General features: G+C 43.5%; 1 protein-coding gene across 1 annotated transcript in view; it reads left to right on the top strand.

The window, feature by feature from the left end:
* The window catches only part of SPHKAP (SPHK1 interactor, AKAP domain containing), a 475,388-nt gene that overhangs the window by 191,435 nt on the left and 261,447 nt on the right, over positions 1 to 22,506 (top strand). The window contains exon 2 of the mRNA XM_073674429.1: positions 16,969 to 17,083. Within this exon, the coding sequence (XP_073530530.1) occupies positions 16,969 to 17,083 (115 nt within the window). The remainder of the gene's footprint in view (positions 1 to 16,968; positions 17,084 to 22,506) is intronic.

Raw genomic sequence — 22,506 nt, 5'->3', positions numbered from 1 at the left:
ACCCAAAACACACTTCCAAAAGCACTATAAAATGGTTTGAGAGAAAGCACTGGAGACTTCTAAGGTGGCCAGCAATGAGTCCAGACCTGAATCCCATAGAACACCTGTGGAGAGATCTCAAAATGGCAGTTTGGAGAAGGCACCCTTCAAATATCAGGGACCTGGAGCAGTTTGCCAAAGAAGAATGGTCTACAATTCCAGCAGAGCATTGTAAGAAACTCATTGATGGTTACCGGAAGCGGTTGTTCGCAGTTATTTTGGCTAAAGGTTGTGCAACCAAGTATTAGGCTGATGGTACCAATACTTTTGTCTGGCCCAGTTTTGGAGTTTTGTGTGAAATGATCAATGATTTGATTTTTGCTTCATTCTCTTTTGTGTTTTTTCCTTGCAAGCAAATTAAATGAAGATAATAATACAAAAGAATTTGTGATTGCAATCATTTTCAGGAAGAAACTGAGTATTATCTGACAGAATTGCAGGGGTGCCAATACTTTTGGCCACCACTGTACATATGCAATATAATGGTAGTTTAATGTGCTCATTCTTGCTCTAATCCCTACATTTGTTTCTATATGTAATATACTACTTTAGGGCAGGTCTTCTTTTGTGTCCCTATTTTTTGTGAGGCACCTGTGTTTTTAACTTTTTTATGTATATCATGTAATTAATAGTGATGAGCGAGCACTAAAATGCTCGGGTACTCGTTGCTCAGGTCGAGCAAATTGGAATACTCGGGTGCTCAACCCGAGCAACGAGCCCAATGTAAGTCTATGGGAAACTCGAGCATTTTTCAGACGGCTCCCCCCGGCGGTTTACAGAGGGCCTAAAAATTGCCCAAATCGATGGGAACAGTGCTCAAATGACATAGGAACAGCATGGAGAAGACCCCTGGAAGCATTTCTGACTCCCAGGTCACTGCTGTCAACAACGTTGTCACAGGTATTACGCCACTTTTACGGACTCACAATAAAACATACCAAAATGAAACCAAAATGGATTTTCCTGGGAAATATGTTAAGGAACATCCTTTCCATGACATGTACAATGTATATAAAGTAAAATAAATAACCAAAAACAAAAATACTCCTCCACACCTGTTCACATGTAGCGTTTTTGATGCTTTTTTGCACTTTTGCATTGCTTTCAACAAAGACAGCTGCATTCACTGGGAAATGTCATTTTAACATTTTACAACCTTATCTGGCCATGTGGTGTGTGACACCTCATCAGACACATGCATACAGTGCTGAAAAGACATGGGAACAGCATGGGGAAGACCTCTGGAAGCTTTTCTGACTCCCAGGTCACTGCCTAAAAGTGTGCCCATCATAAGTGATCCTTGACGCATGTGAAGATGCCTCCCACCATGCACCTGTCGTTGCAGACTTGCAACAATCACTGTCCACGTCCTTGTCCCAGTGCGGCGTTCAGTTGTCCCTACCCCATTCCTTGGAATGCAAGCGCAAGTAGCCACCCACCCACAGGCTGCAATACTATACTGCCAAATTTTTGACAGCTGCTTCCACTTGAAATGTGGCCTTTCAGGCTCGTGGAGGTGGAAGCTTTTCATAACCTTATGACGGCAGCGGCCGGGTGTCCATACTCGGTCCCCAGCCGCCACTGTTTCTCCCGGTGTCGTCTCCACCTCCCACAAGCACGGGTCCCACAACATTACCTGAGTCCTCCCCAGTGCACTTACTGGGAAGGACCGCCTAACCACAAACACGTGGATAGGTGAATGTGGCCAGGGACGGTATAGAGCCAGTCCACAACTTTTTTTGCTTTGACACACACACATCTTTCTTTGCGCATTTAATTTCTTGAATACAGAGTTGGACAATGGCCTGATCTGTAATGCGGTTTAAGAAATAACAGGCATAAGCATGGCCGACCCACATTAAAAAAGCAGCCACAGAGTGTCTGGGTACATTCCGCCACACTTTTCTTAGCCAGGGCTGATTCTCGGCAGGGTTGGATGGGCCCACTAGAGAACCGGAGGTGATGCCATGATGATGATAGAGGCCACCATATGCTCAGTTTTCTGTTACTTGGAATGCAAGTGCAAGTATGCAGCCAGACACCCACCCACCCACAGGCCGCAACACTAAACTGCCAGATTTCTGGGCAGCTGCTTGCACTTGAAATATGGCCTTTTAGGCTCGTGGAGGTGGAAGCATTTCACAACCTCATGCCGGCGGCCGGGTGTCCATACTCAGTCCCCAGCCGCCACTGTTTTTCCCGGTATCGTCTCCGCCTTCCACAAGCACGGGTCCCACAACATTACCCATGCCCTCCCCAGTGCACTTACTGGGAAGAACCGCCTATCCACAAACACGTGGACAGGTAAATGTGGCCAGGGACGGTACGGAGCCAGTCCACAGCTTTTTTTGCTGAGAGTTGTATTTAGCTCGGTGAAAGGACTGGCATAGAGGGAAACCGTATCTACTCTGGCTGTCATTTCTCCGTCACCAGGTTCCGCCCATTGTCACACACGACCATGCCTGGCTGTATGTTCAGCGGTGAGAGCCACAGATCAGGCTGCTGTGTTACAGCTTTCAACAACTCTGCAGCGCTGGGCGGTTTGTCAATTAAGCATGTTATCTTCTGTTGCTGCTTGGCCAAGGCAGTGCTGCAGTGCTGTCAGCTTGTGACTGATGTGGTCATTTCGAAGATGGAGGAGGAGGTGCATGAGCTGAACAATGTGATTACATTGAGGTTAAATTGCTGTTTTTTATACTAAAGAAAGATCCTATTGTTTTGTTTTTTTATGTTATTTTTTAAGACAAATGCATTCACCAGGAAATGTCATTTTAACATTTTACAACATTATCTGGCAATGTGGTGTGTGACACATCATCAGGCACGTCCTGTTTTATTTATGATGGAGGGACTCTGAAAGTCAAAAAGCCTATTTTTATAGGGACATCAGATGGCCCTTACTATTCTTAAAAGGCCAGCAGTCGGCCCTCGCTATTGTTAGAGAGCCATCAGCCGGATATGCTTTGTTGTTCCCATTATTAACAAGTGGGTCTCCTATACTGTTATTGCGTATCCAGTGATTGCAAGGGCTTCCAAAAATTTGATCGCAACCCAATACTCCTTTGAAGAGACATAGAGGAGGGTCTCAGTAAAAAAAATGTTCCCATTATAAAGGAGCGGGTCTCCTATAGTGGTAATGCCCATGCTGTGACTGCAAGGGCTGCCAAAATTTGGGAAAAACTCCACTAAGAATTTAAAGACACATAGAGCAGGGCCACAGTAACGACAAATTCCCATTAGAAAGGAGAGAGTCTGCTATACAGTTATAGGGTATGCAGTGAGTCCAACGGCTGACCAATTTTAGGAAAACCCCACTAAGAATTTAAAGACACACAGAGCAGGGCCACAGTAACAAGTACGCCATGTTCCCATTAGAAAGAAGAGGGTCTGCTATACAGTTATAGGGTATGCAGTGAGTCCAACGGCTGACCAATTTTAGGAAAAACCCCACTAAGAATTTAAAGACACATAGAGCAGGGCCACAGTAACGACAAATTCCCATTAGAAAGGAGAGAGTCTCCCATAGTGTTGGCCTATGCACTGAATGCAAGGGCTGCCAAAAATTTGGAGGCACTTCAATGCCCCTTGGCCTCATAAAAAAATGTTCCCATTAGAAAGTAGCGGGCCTTCTATACTTGTAATGCCCATGCACTAAGTGTATGGGCTGACAAACATTTACCCCTGGGGGGTATGCATAAACATACTGGATAAAAAAATTTTTTTATGGGTATCATAAACACCCTTTAAAAATATTATGTGGGTGTTGCATCACGGAACATGGTCACCCTGGTGATATGGTGATGGAGGATGAGGAGAAGGAGGAGAACAAGAGCAAATAGCCCAGATCAGGAAGTATATACCCATGTGTGGGTGTGAAAAGTTGCAAGGGAATACACCTCCCAAGAAAAGATACTGGATTTGAGTTTATGTTAGCTGCTATCATTCAGTGGTGTTGAGAATTCAGGCCCAATCCAGCCCTTGTTCATTTTTATAAATAAAGTCAGCCTGTCAGCATTTTCAGTTGACAGACGGATGCGCTTATCAGTTATAATTCCACCAGCGGCACTAAAAACCCGCTCTGATAAAACGCTGGCGGCAGGGCAGGCCAGGACCTCCAAGGCATGGAGAGCCAGTTCATTCCACGTATCCAGCTTGGATACCCAATAATTTTAAGGCACAGCGGAATCACAAAGGACGTTGGTACGGTCGGCAAGGTACTCCCTCAGCATCTCCCCAAACTTTGCACTTCTTGTGAGAGTACCCCGCGCCTCAGGGCCTGTGTGATGAGAGGGGCTGAGAAAACTCTCCCAGAACTTTGACAGTGTTCCCCTGCCTCTGCTGGATTGAAGTTGTGTCTCTCTCGCCTGTACTCCTTGGTTGTCCAACGAAGTGTGCCCTCTGCCGCCAGCGTTTTCAGATGGGAATTTTTTTAATAGTTCTGCGACAAGGGCCGTCTGGTACAACCCCATTTTTGTAGACCTGTCCGCCTCAGGAAACAGAGATATAAAGTTCTCCTTGTAGTATGGGTCTAGAACTGTCACCAACCAGTAATGACTGTCACCCAAAATTTTGAGAACGCAAGGGTCATGGGAAAGGCAGCGTAACATAAACTCAGCCATGCGTGCCAGACTACTAACAGGCAAGACTTCCGTGTCCTCACCAAGAGGATGACTGACCATGCTCTCCTCCTCCTCCTCTCTGTCCTCTGGCCATCCACGCTGAACAGACGGTATGACAGCTCTGCAGATAGTACCGTCTATAGTGCATGAAACTAGCTCCTGTCCTTCCTCCTCCTCTTCCTCATTGTCACCCAATCCACGTTGGGATGAGATGAGGCTATGCTGTGTGTAATCACCCTGTATGGTTCCTTGCTCCATCTCATCATGCTCCGCCTGCAATGCATCCTCTTTGATTATGAGCAGAGAGCGTTTCAGAAGACAGAGAAGTGGGATGGTGACGCTAATTATGGCATCATCGCCGCTCACCATCTTGGTGGAGTCCTCAAAGTTTTGGAGGATGGTACATATGTCTGACATCCATGTCCACTCCTGAGGTCTTATGTGTGGAGTCTGAAATGAATACCAACAGCCTTGTTGATGCTAGTACTCAACAACTGCCCTCTTCTGCTCACAAATCCTTCCCAACATCTGCAGTGTAGAGTTCCAACGCGTGGGGACATCACACACCAGTCTGTGAGCCGGAAGCTGCAAACGCTGCTGAAACACTGCAAGGGCGGCGGAAGCTGTAGCTGACTTTCTAAAATGGGCACACAGGTGGCGTACTTTAAAAAGCAGATCCAGCAGCTCCGGGTAGGATTTGAGAAACCGCTGAACCACGAGGTTAAGCACATGGGCCAGGCATGGTACATGTGTGAGCTCGCCTCGTCTCAGAGCCGCCACCAGGTTCCGGCTATTGTCACACACGACGATACCTGGCTGTAGGTTCTGCGGTGTGAGCGACAGATCTTCCTGCTCTTTCAAAGCTGTCCACAACTCTTCAGCATTGTCGGTTTGTCACCTAAGCATATTAGCTTCAGCACAGCATGTTGCCGCTTGGCCAAGGCAGTGCTGCAGTCCTTCCAGCTTGTGACTGATGTAGTCGTTTCAGAGATGGAGGCTGAGAAGGAGGAGATGGCTGAGGAGGATGAGGTGCAGGAGCTGTGGACCGTGGTGGCAACCCTGATTGACCTACGGCCCGCAATCCTTGGCGTCGGGAGGACGTGTTCCGTCCCAAGGTCCGACTGGGTCCCAGCTTTCACTATGTTAACCCAGTATGCCGTCAGCGAGATGTACCGTCCCTGCCCACAAGCACTTGTCCACGTGTCCGTGGTTAGGTGGACTTTACCGGTAACTGCGTTGTTGAGGGCACGGCTAATGTTTTGGGACACGTGCTTGTGTAATGCAGGGACGGCACACCGGGAGAAATAGTGGCGGCTGGGGACCGAGTACCTAGGGACAGCCGCCGCCATCAGGTTGCGGAATTCTTCCGTCTCCACGAGCCTAAAAGGCAACATTTCGAGCGCAAGCAGTCATGAAATGTGAGAATTTAGTAGTGTGGCCTGTGCGGCGTTGGCTGCATATTTCCGCTTGCGTTCCAAGGACTGGGGTATGGACAACTGAACGCTGCGCTGGGACAAGGACATGGATGTGCTTCCTGATGCTGCTACTTGAGAGGGTGCAATGAAAGGTGCAGGGCAGGAGGCATCTTCACATGCACCATGGACAGGGGATTGGCTTGCATGCACAACAGCAGAAGCAATGGTGCCACCCGCAGACACTGTTCCTGAACTCTGGGGTTCGGCCCACAAAGTCGGGTGCTTTGCTGCCATGTGCCTGATCATGCTGGTGTTGGTCAGGCTGGTCGTTTTGCAACCCCTGCTAATGCTGGCCTGGCAGGTGGTGCAAATGGCCTTTCTGGGGTTATCGGTAGAGTCTTTAAAAAACAACCAGACTCGGGAAGACCTAACAGCTGTACTGGCAACTTCCTTCGTGTTGGTGTTACCGGGAACGGTTGCCTGCCTTCTGTCTGCGGCCACCACACTGCATCTTCCTGCCTGTTGGGGTGCTCTGCCTCCCTCCTCCTGTGTGCTGCTGTCCTCGCTCTGCATATCCTCCTGCCAGGTTGGGTCAGTTACTATATCATCCACCACCTCGTCTTCCACTTCCGCACCCTGGTCCTCCTCCTGACTTTCTGGCAATTGTGTCTCATCATCGTCCACCTCTTGTGACACTTTCCCACCATCGCCTTCGTGTGACCGTGGCTGCTCAAATATTTGGGCATCACTACACGCGATCTCCTCTTGCCCCGCTTCAAGTGGACCGTGCGAGAGGCTCGAATCTATAAATGGAAAAGTGAACGGCTCTTCAGAGTGTCCAAGTGTGGGATCAGTTGTCTCTGGGTACTCGGCATGGTGGGAGGAAGGAGGATCAGGGTGAGGAATATGCGGTCCAGACTCACGGCTACTGAGACTTGATCGTGTGGAAGACAGGGTGTTGGTGGTGGTGGTGGCAAAGTGACTGGAAGCATTATCCGCCATCCAACCAACAACCTTTTGACACTGCTCTGGGTTCAATAGTGGTGTGCTGCGGTCCCCTAGAAATTGGGACAGGAAGGTCAGGCGAGAAGATGTGGGTGTTTGTTGTGGCACAATTTCGGCTTGCCCACGGCCTTGTCCTCGGCCTCTGCATGCACCATTACCATCACGTCCAGTTCCCCGTCCCTTGCCATGTGTCTTGCCCATTTTAAATGCAGGACAGTATCTTCCATGCTCACTACAAATGACTGACTTTGGAGCAAACTTATATGTGATCCATGTGACGGAGAAAACAGAGTTTTAAATACCTGGCCTGTAGGTAAGTAGTTTGAACAGCAAACTGCTGAGAATTGCTTCACTGACACACTAAAGGAAATTTTTAATGGAGGCCAGAAATGGCAGTATTTTCTGAAAAACGTATATGTGATCTGCTTGACGGAGAAAACACAGTTTTAAATAGCTAGATTTCTAGCGCTGTAATATGGAAAGGACCTGGCTGTATTCTGCAATGCCAACAAACAAATGTTCTCTGGATTCCTTTTTAAGTAAATAATGAGGATTAAGATCCAAAGAAAAGTATTCCTGGCCCCTGAGACCTGGGCCTTTATATAGAAATATCTAATAGCAGAAGGCAGAATTGGAATGGAGCCTCTTGTGCTATATGCACTGCAGTCTGCTATATACACCGCCTGCCTATACACCTTGCCTGCCTGATATCTCTGCAGATGGATTAGTCCTCAGAAGGACTGTTTGTTAGGTGGATATGTGTAATGTACGGTTTTTCTCCCTCCACTACCTAATACACAAGCAAATCTCTCCCTGACACAGCAGCAGTGCTCCCTACACTGTCTGATCCGGAGTAACTGTGACGAGCATGGCGGCGCCAGGTATGATTATTTTTTACCATTCTTTAAAGTCACAGTATATAAATCCATGCCGTTTGCATGGGATTATATAGTGTGACCAAGTTGTCAAGCACTTTCCAAGTGATGCTAAAATCTTTTGGAAAGCGCTTGTCAACCCGTATGCGGAAATGCAAGTGAAGAACGCTTCACATCCGCTTGTCCCTGGCAGGAAAAATGCATGTACAATCCGCATGCGTTTTTTCTGCCAGGGAGATGCAGAAACGCTCAGGAAAAAATCCTGAGCATTTCTGCATCGTGGGCACATAGCCTTATGCTTACTACTTATTTCTATGTAGCCCCTTGTTTTCTCACATTTTCTCCATCCTCTGGTATTCTGAGGGACACTACAATTATGTATAAAAAGAAGATTTCTAGAGTCTGAACACGGCTACCAATGGGCACATTCTTCAGATGAGCTATTTACAGTCAGTGGGGCATGCAGTAATACGCTTTAATGATATCGCTGTGTGCTCATTCTGTTAATTGGATATGTAAAATGTTCTTATGTTTCCTCTTTCATCAAAGCACAAACTATAGATGTAGTAAAGGATAATAACAGGACCAAATTTAACTGTATCTTTAAATTTCATAACTAAAGAAAAGAAAGAAAACAAAAACAAAAAGATGTTGAAGGGAACCTGTCATGTTGCACATGCAGTGCGATCTCTCAACAACATGGTATAGAGGAGGAGAAGCTGAGCAGAAGGATATATTGGTTTGTTGGTAAAGACTAAGTACAACTTGTATTTTATTCATTGAAATCCCTGGTGTTTTATGGGTTTTTTAACTTCCATGTCGGGTCCTGCTTCTATTTCCACCTCTGTTGCCAGAAGGCAACGCAGTGCAACAAGCAGCAGGCTTCTTTAATTCCCTGGGACTTGTCTTAATTCATAGTTTTTGAGTATTGACTCCCTGCTGTATTGACTGACCTGACTGCTCAGTCTCTACTTAAACTCCTGAATATCTGTCTTCCACAGCCAGTTAAAATGACCTCTTAATCTGATCCATACCTTGGTGCCTTGGTAGTTCTACTATTTTGTCCTGCTTCAAACCTCCGCCTATTTACTGACTATTCTTCTAACTTACGATTTTTTGCTTTGTCTGCACCTCCTTATTCTAATACGGGTACCTGATTTTCCTGTCAGCCTACTCCATTGGCCAGCAGCTACTTTGAGGACTCAGCCCAGAGTCCCTGTGTAAGTTCACGTATATTATTATTATTATTATTATCGTTTGTACAGGGATGAAAGGGTGAATTCCAGGTTTCCCCTTTGATCTGTTATTCAAAGTAGCTAGTGAAAAGCCTGTTCATAGAAGCCTTACTTATAGCTGCCAGGCGACCGTGGACAGAGCTGTTTTACTCTTATGAGTCGAGTGGGCGGCCCTGCTCAGTGATTGACAGCTATCTCTGTCTGCACAGATATACAAGGAAGACTGTCAATCACTGCATAGGACCGTGCAATGGACTCATACAGTAGTGTTCAAAATAATAGCAGTCCAATATGACTAACCAGATTAATCGCTGTCTTTGGTATATACCATATGTCAAACCATTTACCAGTTAGTGCAGTAGATTCTAAGAAAAAAAACAACAGAATCAGCATTCATGATCTCCATGTTTTTGAGTCTGTGTATTTGAATAATTAATTGTTAGGTGGTGTGTTCAAAATAATAGCAGTGCGGAGTTCAATTAGTGAGGTCAGTCATTCTGTGAAGAAACAGGTGTGAATCAGGTGGCCCTTATTTAAGGGTGCAGCCAGCACATGATGTACATGCATTTCTCCTTGAAAGCCTGAGAAATATGGGTCGTTCGAGACATTGTTCAGAAGAGCAGCGTATTTTGATTAAAAAGTTGATTGGAGAGGGTAAAACTTATAAAGAAGTGCAAACAATGATAGGCTGTTCAGTTAAAATGATCTCCAATGCTTTAAAATGTAAAGCAAAACCAGAGAGATGTGGAAGAAAATAGAAGACTACCATTCAAATGCATCGAAGAATAGCCAGAATGTCAAAGGCTCAGGCAATGACCAGCTCCAGGATGATCAAAGACAGTCTCAGGTTACCTGTGAGTACTGTGACAGAAGACGCCTGTGTGAAGCTAATCTGTTAGCAAGAAGTCCCGCAAAGTCCAACTGTAAAAAAAAAGACATGTACTGGAGCGGATAATTATTTACATCATGTGTATGCAGTAGACAGCATTGTGTTTTCCATTCCCCCTATTTTTAGAGGTTTATTCCCCTTGTCTATTTTTATGTACTTTTTATCTTCTATTTGAATAAAATTATTATTTTTATATATTGTCAGAATCTCTTCTTGTCTGGCGGTTACTTGCCACTATAGACTTTTTTGTGGTATTATAGTTTAGACGTTGTCTGACCTCATGTTTCTGGACTAAGTTTTGAATTGACCCCCAAACTCTGCATTCAAGCCACAGTACACTCTGAAGACAGTGAAGAATGGTGATTCAAGCATCATGATATGGGCATGTTTTTCTTACTATGGTCCTGGACCTATTTACCGCATACCAGGGATCATGGACCAGTTTTCATATATCAAAATACTTGAAGAGGTTATGTTGTCTTATGCTGAAGAGTATATGCCCTTGAAATTGGTATTTCAACAAGACAACGACCCTAAACACACCAGTAAACGAGCAAAATTTTGGTTCCAGTCCAATAAAATTGAGGTTATGGAGTGGCCAGCCAAATCCCCGGACCTTAATCCGATAGAACACTTGTAGGGTGACATAAAAAAGGTTAGTGATCCACAGAAATGCTAAATCCTCAAATAAAAGAGTACATGAAGAGTACATATTGTGAGTTTGTAAAGATAAATGCAGACACTGCTATTTTTTGGAACAGCCCAATGTTCATTTTTTGTTATTTTCTGTAAAGTAGTTAAAAATTATAAACATTTCTCTTCATGTTTTGAACTAGAAAACAGTGTGCAATGTTCCCAATGCATGGAAATAAAAACTAGTATAAAGATTTTGTGCTTAACTCATGTTTTTGAACCCACTGCTATTATTTTGAACACTACTGTATGTACACACACCAGGGATTTAAACTAATAAAATACAAGTTTTACCAAATTTTCCCACAAAAATGTACATCAATCTGATCAGCTCCTCCTGCTCTATAACATTCTGATTGCAGATGAGATACCATGTTCCACATGACAGGTTCCCCTTAATGTCCTTTTATAAATCATGATAAGGGTTGAACTTGAAAAAAATGTAATCTGTAGCTATATTAGCCAAGATTAAGGATAGTGAACCTTTCTGATATATTGAGAATTACCATGAGTGGACTTTTTAAAATCCAGCTTTGTTTGAGGATATAATATTGTTTTACAGATCTTGATATATTTCTCAATTGTTTCCAAATTCATGATTGTTTTTTAAAAAATCTCTCCAGTACCAATGTACAGGGTGGGCCATTTATATGGATACACCTAAATTAAATGGGAATGGTTGGTGATATCAACTTCCTGTTTGTGGCACATTAGTATATGGGAGGGGGAAAACTTTTCCAGATAGGTGGTGACCATGGCGGCCATTTTGAAGTCGGACATTTTGGATCCCACTTTATTTTTTTCAATGGGAAGAGGGTCATGTGACACATCAGACTTATTGAGAATTTCATAAGAAAAACAATGGTGTGCTTGGTTTTAACATAACTTTATTATTTCATGAGTTTTTTACAAGTTTATGACCACTTATAAAATGTGTTCAAAGTGCTGCCCATTGTGTTGGATTGCCAATGCAACTCTCTTCTCCCACTCTTGACACACTAATAGCAACACCACAGAAGAAATGCTAGCACAGGCTTCCAGTATCCGTTGTTTCAGATGCTGCACAAAAATAAAGTTGGATCCAAAATGTCCAACTTCAAAATGGTCGCCATGGTCACCACCCATCTGGAAAAGTTTTCCCCTTCCCATATACTAATGTGCCACAAAACAGAAAGTTGATATCACCAACCATTCCCATTTAATTTAGGTGTATCCATATAAATGGCCCACCCTGTATAACCGGTTACATGGTAAGTAGGCTCTGTGTTCGCATATAGGCAGAGACCTCTCAGTCCAGGGCAGCAGTCATGGAGAAGACGCCGTGTACCCAACTTTCCAACTAGTCTTAAGGTGGTCTCGGTCCCCGGCTCTTAACGTATGTTCTCAGTGTTTCAGAGTCAAACATACCTGGCTGAAATATTACAGCCAGTTCCGGATTGGACAGCATGTATCAGCTGACAGGTTAATTTAAAAGAGTATGTATTCACTACCAGCTATGCCGGGACTGGTGGTGCCTTAATGTTGGGGTTCATGCAGATGACCATAATTTCGGTCCAAGTGCGATGCTCCAAACCATCAGATCTCACTCAGACCAATGTTATTGTATGAGGCCATGCAAAAGTCAGATTTTTTTCCTCAGACTGAGTTTGTCCAAGGAAAAAAATCTCAGCATGCACGATTTGCATCCATAAATCTCTTTGTACTCAGCCATGCAAATCAATGGGTCCGTCAAAAGAATCAGAGCACACCCGGATGACATCGGATGAAATTGGATTATACTCTGATCAGCGTGTGGTCAGAGTGTGGTCAGCGTGTGGGCAGCATGTGATCAGCATAATCCGCCTGATTCTCTCGGATGAGAGAAAATACAGTTATGTGACCCTTACCTTGCAGTGTGCATTTTTTCACAGTTATACTTGCCATCTGTCCAGTTATCCTCTGACTACAACAGTGGAAATAGAAAAAACTGACCGGTACTTAACTAACAAAGTAGCACTCTGCAACGCTAAGTATGCGAACATGAAATATATGAAATTTGAATAGCATTACTTCTCTAGAAAATAGAAATAAATGAGAAATCTTAGCACATAAGTTGGCCAATCCATGTGTACCTGGTAGCCACGGTAAGACGTTTCTTGTCATACCAGGAACCTACCAATGTGAACTCCTCTCTAAGAGACATAAGCCTGCTTGTGTGTGGGAAAGCAAGTTCCTGCTGCAATTAAAACCGCCTGTGGTACACACCTATTTCTTGTTTTGGATGTGCAGTTTTTTCTGTTTCTATGTGTAAGCTTTGACTGAGCACTGCGCCTCTAGGCCACAGGCAGTTTTAATTGCAGCAGGAACTTGCATTCCCACTCACAAGCAGGCTTATGTCTCTTAGAGAAGAGTTCACATTGGTAGGTTCCTGGTATGACGAGAAACTCCTTAACATGGCTACCAGGTACACATGAATTGGACAATTTATGCACTAAGATTTCTCATTTATTTCTATTTTCTAGAGCAGTAATGCTATTTAAATTTCATATATTTCATGTTCGCATACTTAGTGTTGCAGTGTGCTACTTTGTTAGTGCAACAGTGGAAATGTTTGCCTGGCCACAGCTTCCCCAGCAAGATAATCTGTCACGAGCACATGAAACGGGCATCTGAATTTTTAATGGAGTTGTTTTTGAGGAATAATAAAAAAAAATGTCTATATAGAGTATATCTCCTGGAGAGTAGCTTGCTGTAGTCGTCATATGTATGACTCCATATTTGTAAGGTCTGAGTAATTGTTATGGTTTCCAGACTGACAAGAACAAAAAGCAGAACATATTGGTTTGCTATATAATGATCAGAGGATTTGTTCATATAATTTATCACTCACATCTTTTATATACACATCCATCTACATGCGTCAATTAGGTAGCTTGTTTTCCTTGGAGTCACCCTGAAATTTCCTTCTAAGTCAATTTTATACCGACCCATATACATTAGCCCAAAAGTAGCCAATAAAAGAAGTGCAATCATTTTCGAGCTGCATGCATTTTATGCCATTAAGCAAATTTTAAGCAGAAATTTTATTATTTAATATATATGTACCTTAAAATATAATGGTTAACTCCCACACACTCCTGCTTACCCAGTATAGAAGTCACTTTGCAGACAGGAGTCACTCTCGTGCCCCTGAACTCATGGAGGGGTGAAGACATATATGCCCCAATAGTATTATAAATGATTGATGGTAGGTTGGGGGCGCTCTATATTGAGATCCAAAAACCTCAAGTAATGCCTCTGTTTTCAGGTACTATGACCTATCAGCTCTTCTGCCCACCAGCAGGAAATTTTCAGTTTATACTGACACTGTGGCTGGGAGAGTGATTGCTGACTGATAACAGAGCTCAGTACAGTGTATTTTTGAGAACTAATAACCCGTGAAGATGATATTTTGAACACAGAATTTATGGCATTGCCTAGTTAATTGAAATAGATTTTCCTGGTCAGGAGAAAATGCGATTTCTCCTTACTCTGCACTGGTTAGATAACCTGTGGCGTGTCTGAGACAAGGACATGAGAGAACTTGTTAATGAATAACAGCCGAACAGCCCAATCTAGATGATTATTTTTTTCTAATGATCTCGTTACAACCTGAAGAATGTATTTCATTTTCTCTGCAAGTACCCGAATCATATCCACACAGTATATACTGCTGCCACCTCACATCACAGGTACAGTGCTGTGTACGAGAAAGTATTCACAATCACCCAATTTCTTCTATTCTGAATCCATGCAGATCATCCAACTAGTTTTAATATGATACAAATAATATACCGTACAGACCAAAAGTTTGGACACACCTTCTCATTTAAAGATTTTTCTGTATTTTCATGACTATGAAAATTGTACATTCACACTGAAGGCATCAAAATTATGAATTAACACATGTGGAATTATATACTTAACAAAAAAGTGTGAAACAACTGAAAATATGTCATATTCTAGGTTGTTCAAAGTAGCCACCTTTTGCTTTGATGACTGCTTTGCACACTCTTGGCATTCTCTTGATGAGCTTCAAGAGGTAGTCACCGGAAATGGTTTTCACTTCACAGGTGTGCCCTGTCAGGTTTAATAAGTGGGATTTCTTGCCTTATAAATGGGGTTGGGATCATCAGTTGTGTTGTGCAGAAGTCAGGTGGATACACAGCTGATAGTCCTACTGAATAGACTGTTAGAATTTGTATTATAGCAAGAAAAAAGCAGCTAAGTAAAGAAAAACGAGTGGCCATCATTACTTTAAGAAATGAAGGTCAGTCAGTCCGAAAAATTGGGAAAACTTTGAAAGTGTCCCCAAGTGCAGTTGCAAAAAACATCAAGCGCTACAAAGAAACTGGCTCACATGAGGACCGCCCCAGGAAAGGAAGACCAAGAGTCACCTCTGCTTCTGAGGATAAGTTTATCAGAGTCACCAGCCTCAGAAATCGCAGGTTAACAGCAGCTCAGATTAGAGACCAGATAAATGCCAGACAGAGTTCTAGCAGCAGACACATCTCTTCAACAACTGTTAAGAGGAGACTTTGTGCAGCAGGCCTTCATGGTAAAATAGCTGCTAGGAAACCACTCCTAAGGACAGGCAACAAGCAGAAGAGACTTGTTTGGGCTAAAGAACACAAGGAATGGACATTAGACCAGTGGAAATCTGTGCTTTGGTCTGATGAGTCCAAATTTGAGATCTTTGGTTCCAACCACCGTGTCTTTGCGCGACGCAGAAAAGGTGAACGGATGGACTCTACATACCTGGTTCCCACCGTGAAGCATGGAGGAGGAGGTGTGATGGTGTGGGGGTGCTTTGCTGGTGACACTGTTGGGGATTTATTCAAAATTGAAGACATATTGAACCAGCATGGCTATCACAGCATCTTGCAGCGGCATTCTATTCCATCCGGTTTGCGTTTAGTTGGACCATCATTTATTTTTCAACAGGACAATGACCCCAAACACACCTCCAGGCTGTGTAAGGGCTATTTGACCAAGAAGGAGAGTGATGGTGTACTACGCCAGATGACCTGGCCTCCACAGTCACCAGACCTGAACCCAATCGAGATGGTTTGGGGTGAGCTGGACCGCAGAGTGAAGGCAAAAGTGCCAACAAGTACTAAGCATCTCTGGGAACTCCTTCAAGATTGTTGGAAGACCATTTCCGGTGACTACCTCTTGAAGCTCATCAAGAGAATGCCAAGAGTGTGCAAAGCAGTCATCAAAGCAAAAGGTGGCTACTTTGAAGAACCTAGAATATAAGACATATTTTCAGTTGTTTCACACTTTTTTGTTAAGTATATAATTCCACATGTGTTAATTCATAGTTTTGATGCTTTCAGTGTGAATGTACAATTTTCATGGTCATGAAAATACGGAAATTTCTTTAAATGAGATGGTGTTTCCAAACTTTTGGTCTGTACTGTATATATAGCCTTAGAAGCAATAAACTTCATAATTAATGTTGAAATTTTACATTAGTCCTTTTTCTTTCTAGCTTGCTAGATTATTGCATAGTTACCTTGTGTACTAACTTACCACTAACACATGATTATGTTGTTCTTATTAGTTAGCCTTGTCATTTTGCTCCTTATCTGTGGAGAACGTTAAGCTAAAATAGTTTACAACTGAATATTGCTAGTTTCTTAGGAATACGTTACTTTATTAAATCAATGCTTCCCACTTACATTCTATTACACTGAAAAATGAGCGTTCCAAGTCAAGAACCTAATTAACTGCTTATTTTTCAGATTCACCTGGCACATTCATTTTTAGTTCATGAAACAATTGTAGAATAAGAAAAGAAATAGAAAAAGTAAATCAGTCTCTAATTGTGTTGTAAAAAAAAATGGGACAACGGATTATATTTTGCGTTTCTCAATAAACCAAATCTACTTACCTTCTGTGTAAAGCTGAATTCCAGTGCAGCTGGAGAAGTCTGGAATAGGCTGCATAATTCAGTGTCACACAAGTAGTTTTTACTGCAGTTTTTGGGGTTTGGCGTCTGCTGAACCATTATCGCTGTGGGTGAATGTACTCATCAAATGAGCAAGGTGGTGAGCTTTTAGGGCACTTACACGTCATTAGCTATTTCAGTAGGTTATTCATTTGTGATATGCAATAAAATGGAGTACGTACATTAGACATATTGACACTTTTATTGAATGTGTTTTATTTTAACAGTTGTGAACTGGCAGCCATGTTTGGACCCATGGACAAGAATGGGAGCAGTGGGGGTAACAGCATCAATGACACATCAACCAGCAACCTGGGGAGTTCCATCACCGCATGTAAAAAGGTGAGTAAAGTTACAGTACAAAGAAACTTATATCAAAGAAACTTATAAGTATGCATTCTGATTGTTGGATGTGGATTACTGATGAGCAAAGAGAAGAGGCGGGCACCATTAAAGATAATGCTATGGATAGTGATCAACCCGTTGCATGCAAACACACTAGTGACAAGAAAGAAAAGAAATGCAATATAAGAGGGTCTCTTAACAAAATACCAACTTTATTAATATATAATGAGCCAAAATACACACAAATAAAAACAATTAAAACCCACACAGGGATACAAACATGTCAAATAACCCAGAATCAGGCTATGACACCCCTAAACCACCCCGCTAAACAGGACAAAGGCAGAAAAAGATAATCATGGATGGATAATAAATAAACACATGGTAAAGAATAACAGCACAATAACAAATAATGGATATGAATTATATAAGTACAAGTATAAATCAGATAGGAGGTCAATGTCCAAATAGATATACCATGTAAAACATGAAAAAGATATCTAAAGTGCTAGTGCATAAGCATGACCCAATTAGCTGACAGCTGCCCATATAGATGAAAACGACACGCTCTGTCAACAATATGCACAAATATTTATACCATATAGATTGCTGACAACAGTGCTCATAAATGACCGTGCATGTAAGGGAGCAGCATAAGCCAATTAGAGAAATGGGGAGTCAAATGACAAGCTCATTCATATAATAACACCTGCCAAAAAAATGGAGAGGCACAAGTATTCAGATGAAATGGGCATACTCAGCCTATGTCCAAAGCAGAGATCATGGGTGCATGGAGGGGAGAGACTCCACGCGTATCGCCATAAAAATAGCTTCGTCCTTCTTCCCCTGCCAGCTAATTCAATGACAATCCTGAAGTGCTGTGCACATGATGAGGAATTACCATTCAGGATTTGCGGTGCGTTTAAATATGCAGCATATCAATTCTTTGTGCGGTTTTGCTGCATTTTGCACCCATTGACTTCAATTGAGTCACTCAAATCGGATTTCACTGGCTCAATTGAAGTTAAGGGGTCAAAAACGCGGCAAAAAGGCACAAAGAATTGACCGTGGGTCACAGGCGTAGGCTGATGAGAGACTAGTCCTCACATTAGTCTACGTCTGCTGTTGCTGATAACAGCGAGAGCAGGCGCCGCTGATGGGAAATGTCATTGACGCGCCCCCTGGGCCATGTTCAGGGGATACCCGGAGCCGGATCTGGGTAGGGGTAGTAGTCCTTGTGGCGGTGACCCGGTCTGTGCCCAGGGTGTCAAACTAAGTGGCAGTCTATGGCAGTAGATGTTAACTTGATCGACTACGCCACCCGTTGAGTGCGGCTTTGAAGCCGCCGCTGCAGAACAGTCCACTGAGGCCAGGTGTATAAGGATGTGCAGCGTGGTGGTATAACCCCCAACGGGAGGGGTATGGCCTCAGGGCAGCAGGTGAAGATGAGGGGGGTTGTGACGGTGCAGTAAGAAGAGTCAGAGTCAGGAGATGCAGTTTCAGGGGTTTTACTCACAAGTGTTCTCTCAGTCACTCTGGCCTTGAGTGACCACCCGAGCCGTGCTGCGTCCACCAGGTCCTGGACTCGGCTAACCCCCAGGCAGTTCTGGAGCGTGGTCCTGAGCTCCCTTCTCCCTCTCTGTCTCTGGCCATTCCCACCAGGGATCCACCTTTGGCCGGCTCCCTCGGGTCTCTTAGTGGTCAAACCTCCTCTGGGTTCCCTGACCCTATGCTTGGTGTGCCTTTCTGGTGGATTTGGTGAGGGTCGTGGCAAATCTTGACCACGACCTCCGGTTCCTGGCTGAGGATAAGTGGCCTCCACCAGTTCGGGTTCCGGTACCCGTGTCCGCCAACCCTTCACCCTTTTTGGTCTGATTCTGGGTTCTTAGGGTTCCCTCTGGTCTTCCACTCTGGGCCTTTCTTTCTCCTCTCTCCTCTGCAGGCTTGGCTCTGGAGCTGGGCCCAGCCGGAGCCACAGCTCCCTGTCAGCCCTCCTGGCTGAGCTCCCCTGCTAAAAAGACCCTGTCCTAAGATGGTGCCCACCATATATACTCCCTCTATGTGTGAGCCCAGGTGACCAGCACCCAATGAGCTCCTAGCTTTACCCAGAGTACTCCCCCTATCTGCCCCTACACTACTGGGATGTTCCACCCCCCTCCCACTCCAGCCAGGGACAGACGCTGTCGTACCTGCACATATACTTGGTGGGAGTACCGTAGTTCTGTCCCCCGGAAATGGGATGTATGTAGTGCATGCAGCCTACTGAGCTCAGTCCCACACTCCATCCTTACCCGGGAGTGGAATACCACACCTCTGGTTTGAGGTGCAATACCCCTGTAGCAGCCGAGTCCTCAGGGTGCTACATCATCAGCCAACGCCTGTGCTCACAGTGAGAAAAAAAAAGTTAAAATAAATATTAAAATAAAAAACACATTATACTCACCTACACCAAATCCCCGATGCCCTTGTCCTCTGTAAAAAATAAAAAACACCATAATACTCACCTATCCACCATAATTCTAGAACAGTCACATCAGTAATTGCTGATGTGACTGCTCTACAACTTTGGACACTTTGGATTATTTTATCACGTCGGACAGGTGAGGGATATGGTTGTTTTTTATTTTTGTTCTTTTTACAGGTGACAATAGCTTCAAATGGAATGGGCGTTAGGTAAATATTTTAGCTGTTTATTATTTTCTGTTATTTACAGGGGACAATGGCTTCAGGGGATTAGGTGTTAGGTGAGTATACTGTGTTTTTTATTTTCATATAAATGATTAAAACCTTGTGGAGTTTTATTTCAAATAAACAATTTTTTTCAGACCGTGTGTTTATTTCAAAACCTTTACTATGGGGATAATAATGGGGGCATCTTATAGACACCCTGGATTACTAACCTGGGCTTCATGTCAGTTGCCAATACAAGGCTGACATGAACCCCAACCCTATTACCTCACATGCCACCATAACAGGGCAAGTGGAAGAGCGAGGCTAAGTGCCAGATTTGTTGCATCTTATGGATGTGCCATTTTTGGGGCTGCTGAGGGCTGATATTATTAGCCTTTGAGGGGGCCAGTATCCATGGCCCCTTCCGTGGCTATTAATATCAGCTCAAAGCTGTCTGTTTAGCCTTTGCTGGTTAGATTTTTTAGGGGTACCCTACGTCAATTTTTTTCAGGGATCCCCCTCTAATCTAGCCAGTAAACGCTAAGCAACAGCTGTGGGCTGTTTTTAATAGCCAGGGAACATTTTTGGCTAATGGCCCCTTCCATGGCTAGTAATATCAGCCCCCAGTGTTTGGCTTTCCCTCTGATGGTTATGTAAATGACTCACTTGGAGCCCACACCATTTTTTTAAATTTAATTCATTTTATTTCATTTATAAGAAATCCCATGCCCACTGTGCTTGTTTTGACGCTGCATAAACTCACTCGCAGCTTGTCAATTTCTGTATCGGAGACGCTAGTCTCCGCTGCAGATTTTGATTGATTGAAATGTCAATGCATGAGGTTGATCCACATGTACTGACAAAAAAAGTGTGGCATTAGACCGCAGCATTTTGGACGCAGCAAAAATACACTGTGTCCAAAGCACTGCTGGTTGCTGATCGTGGGGACATACCCTAAAGACGAGCCAGGGAACACGTTGGTCTAATGGCCCCTTCCTAGGCTAAAAATATCAACCTTCAGCTGCCCCTGAAATGGCACTTCATATTGAATGGGATTAGGGGTAATCGGATTAGGTGTCGCTGACACCAAGCCCTAGGTTTAGTAACGAAGAGGTGTCAGCCAGGCACCCTCATTACTAAACCTGTAAGTAAAGAGTTAAATAAACACACACCGAGAATAAAACACTTTATTTGAAATAAAACAGACACATTCTTTAATCATTTAAAGTGAACCTGTCACCAGGATTGTGCTAAACAAACTACCGTCAGTATAAGGTTGGCACCATTACACTGATTAAAATTAAACCTTGGTTGATGAAATCCGTCCTGTGGTTCTTGTTTAATCTTTATTGACAGTTTGGCGGGCCTGTGGGTGGGGCTTTATATGATGCTCTGCTTACATATTCGTCTGTATGCGCTTATGACAGGTCACTGTTCCTTTAGTGACCTGCCTCCTATTTTACATAATATATATACTATTGTGGGGTTAGAAAAAAATATTACAAATTAGCTGGATGTAAAAAAATGTTTTCTAACCCCACAATAGTATATGCATTGTGTAAAATAGGAGGCAGGTCATTGAAGGATCAGTGACCTTTCATAAGCACACAGATGAATATATAAGCAGAGCACCACATAAAACCCCGCCAACAGGCCCACCCCAAAGCACCAGAATCTCATTATCTCCAAACTGCAAATAAAGATTAAACAAGAACCACAGGATGGATTTCATCAACCAAGGTATCTTTTTAATCAGTGTAACGGCGCCAACCTGACAGTGTATGTAGTTTACTTTGCAAAATCCTGCAGACAGGTTTGCGCTAAATTAACCAATATACTCACTCCAGGTCCAATGGTAATCCATGGGTTAAAGTGATGCCCCACGTTTCTTTTTTCAAATCTCTTTACTTAGCTCCAAAAAGCATTCATTGCTGTACAGAAACGATAAGAAAACCGCATGCAAAAAATGCATGCAAAAATGCACCAAAAACACATGTTTTTTCTCAGTGGGTTTTTTGCCAAGAGATGCAGAAACCTTGCAGAAATTTCCATAATCAAATACTCAACGTGCACATATAACCTGATGCAAAATACTGACCAATTACTGATGTGTGAATAAGCCCTTAGGCATACCCTGAGTTTGATGGAATGCACACACATATAAGCTGAAAAAATGATTTGTGTGACTGATTCCATTAAACTCGCAGGCCATGTTCACACAGTGTTTGGTGAGTTTTTTACATCAGTATTTGTAATCCAAAACCAGAAGTGGGTGAGAAATACAGAAGTAGTGACATGTTTCTATTATACTTTTCCTCTGACTGTTCCACTCCTGGTTTTGGCTTACAAATACTGAGGTAAAAAACTCACCTAATGCGTCTTTCAGACGTCCGGATATTTCCAGTACTGGAAAAACCAGTACCAGAGATATCCGTGTCCATGTGTCCGTTTGCACCTGTGTCGTACACAGGTGGCACACGTCTGGCAACCGTGTGCCGCCCGTGTGCCGCATCAGGATCACACGTAGCGGCTCTTGGGAATCAGCAGTACAGTTAGCTCTGTTCCCAAGCAGCGGTTGCTGAAGTGATCGCTCATCATTGTCCCCTGCTTGCACTACGATCAGGGCGAGCAAGGGACAATGTTGTGAATAGTATTCTGCTCATGCTGTGTTCTGGTGTAAAAATAATAATAAAATAAAAAAGAAAATCCATATACTCATCTGTCCGAAGGTGTCTCCTGCTGTAATCCAT

This window comes from Phyllobates terribilis, unplaced genomic scaffold, assembly GCF_046119375.1.
Source record: "Phyllobates terribilis strain yellow unplaced genomic scaffold, ASM4611937v1 Scaffold_3__8_contigs__length_932513732, whole genome shotgun sequence".
NCBI classification, from domain to species: Eukaryota; Metazoa; Chordata; class Amphibia; order Anura; family Dendrobatidae; genus Phyllobates; species Phyllobates terribilis.
This window is presented reverse-complemented; position numbering and strand designations above follow the sequence as displayed.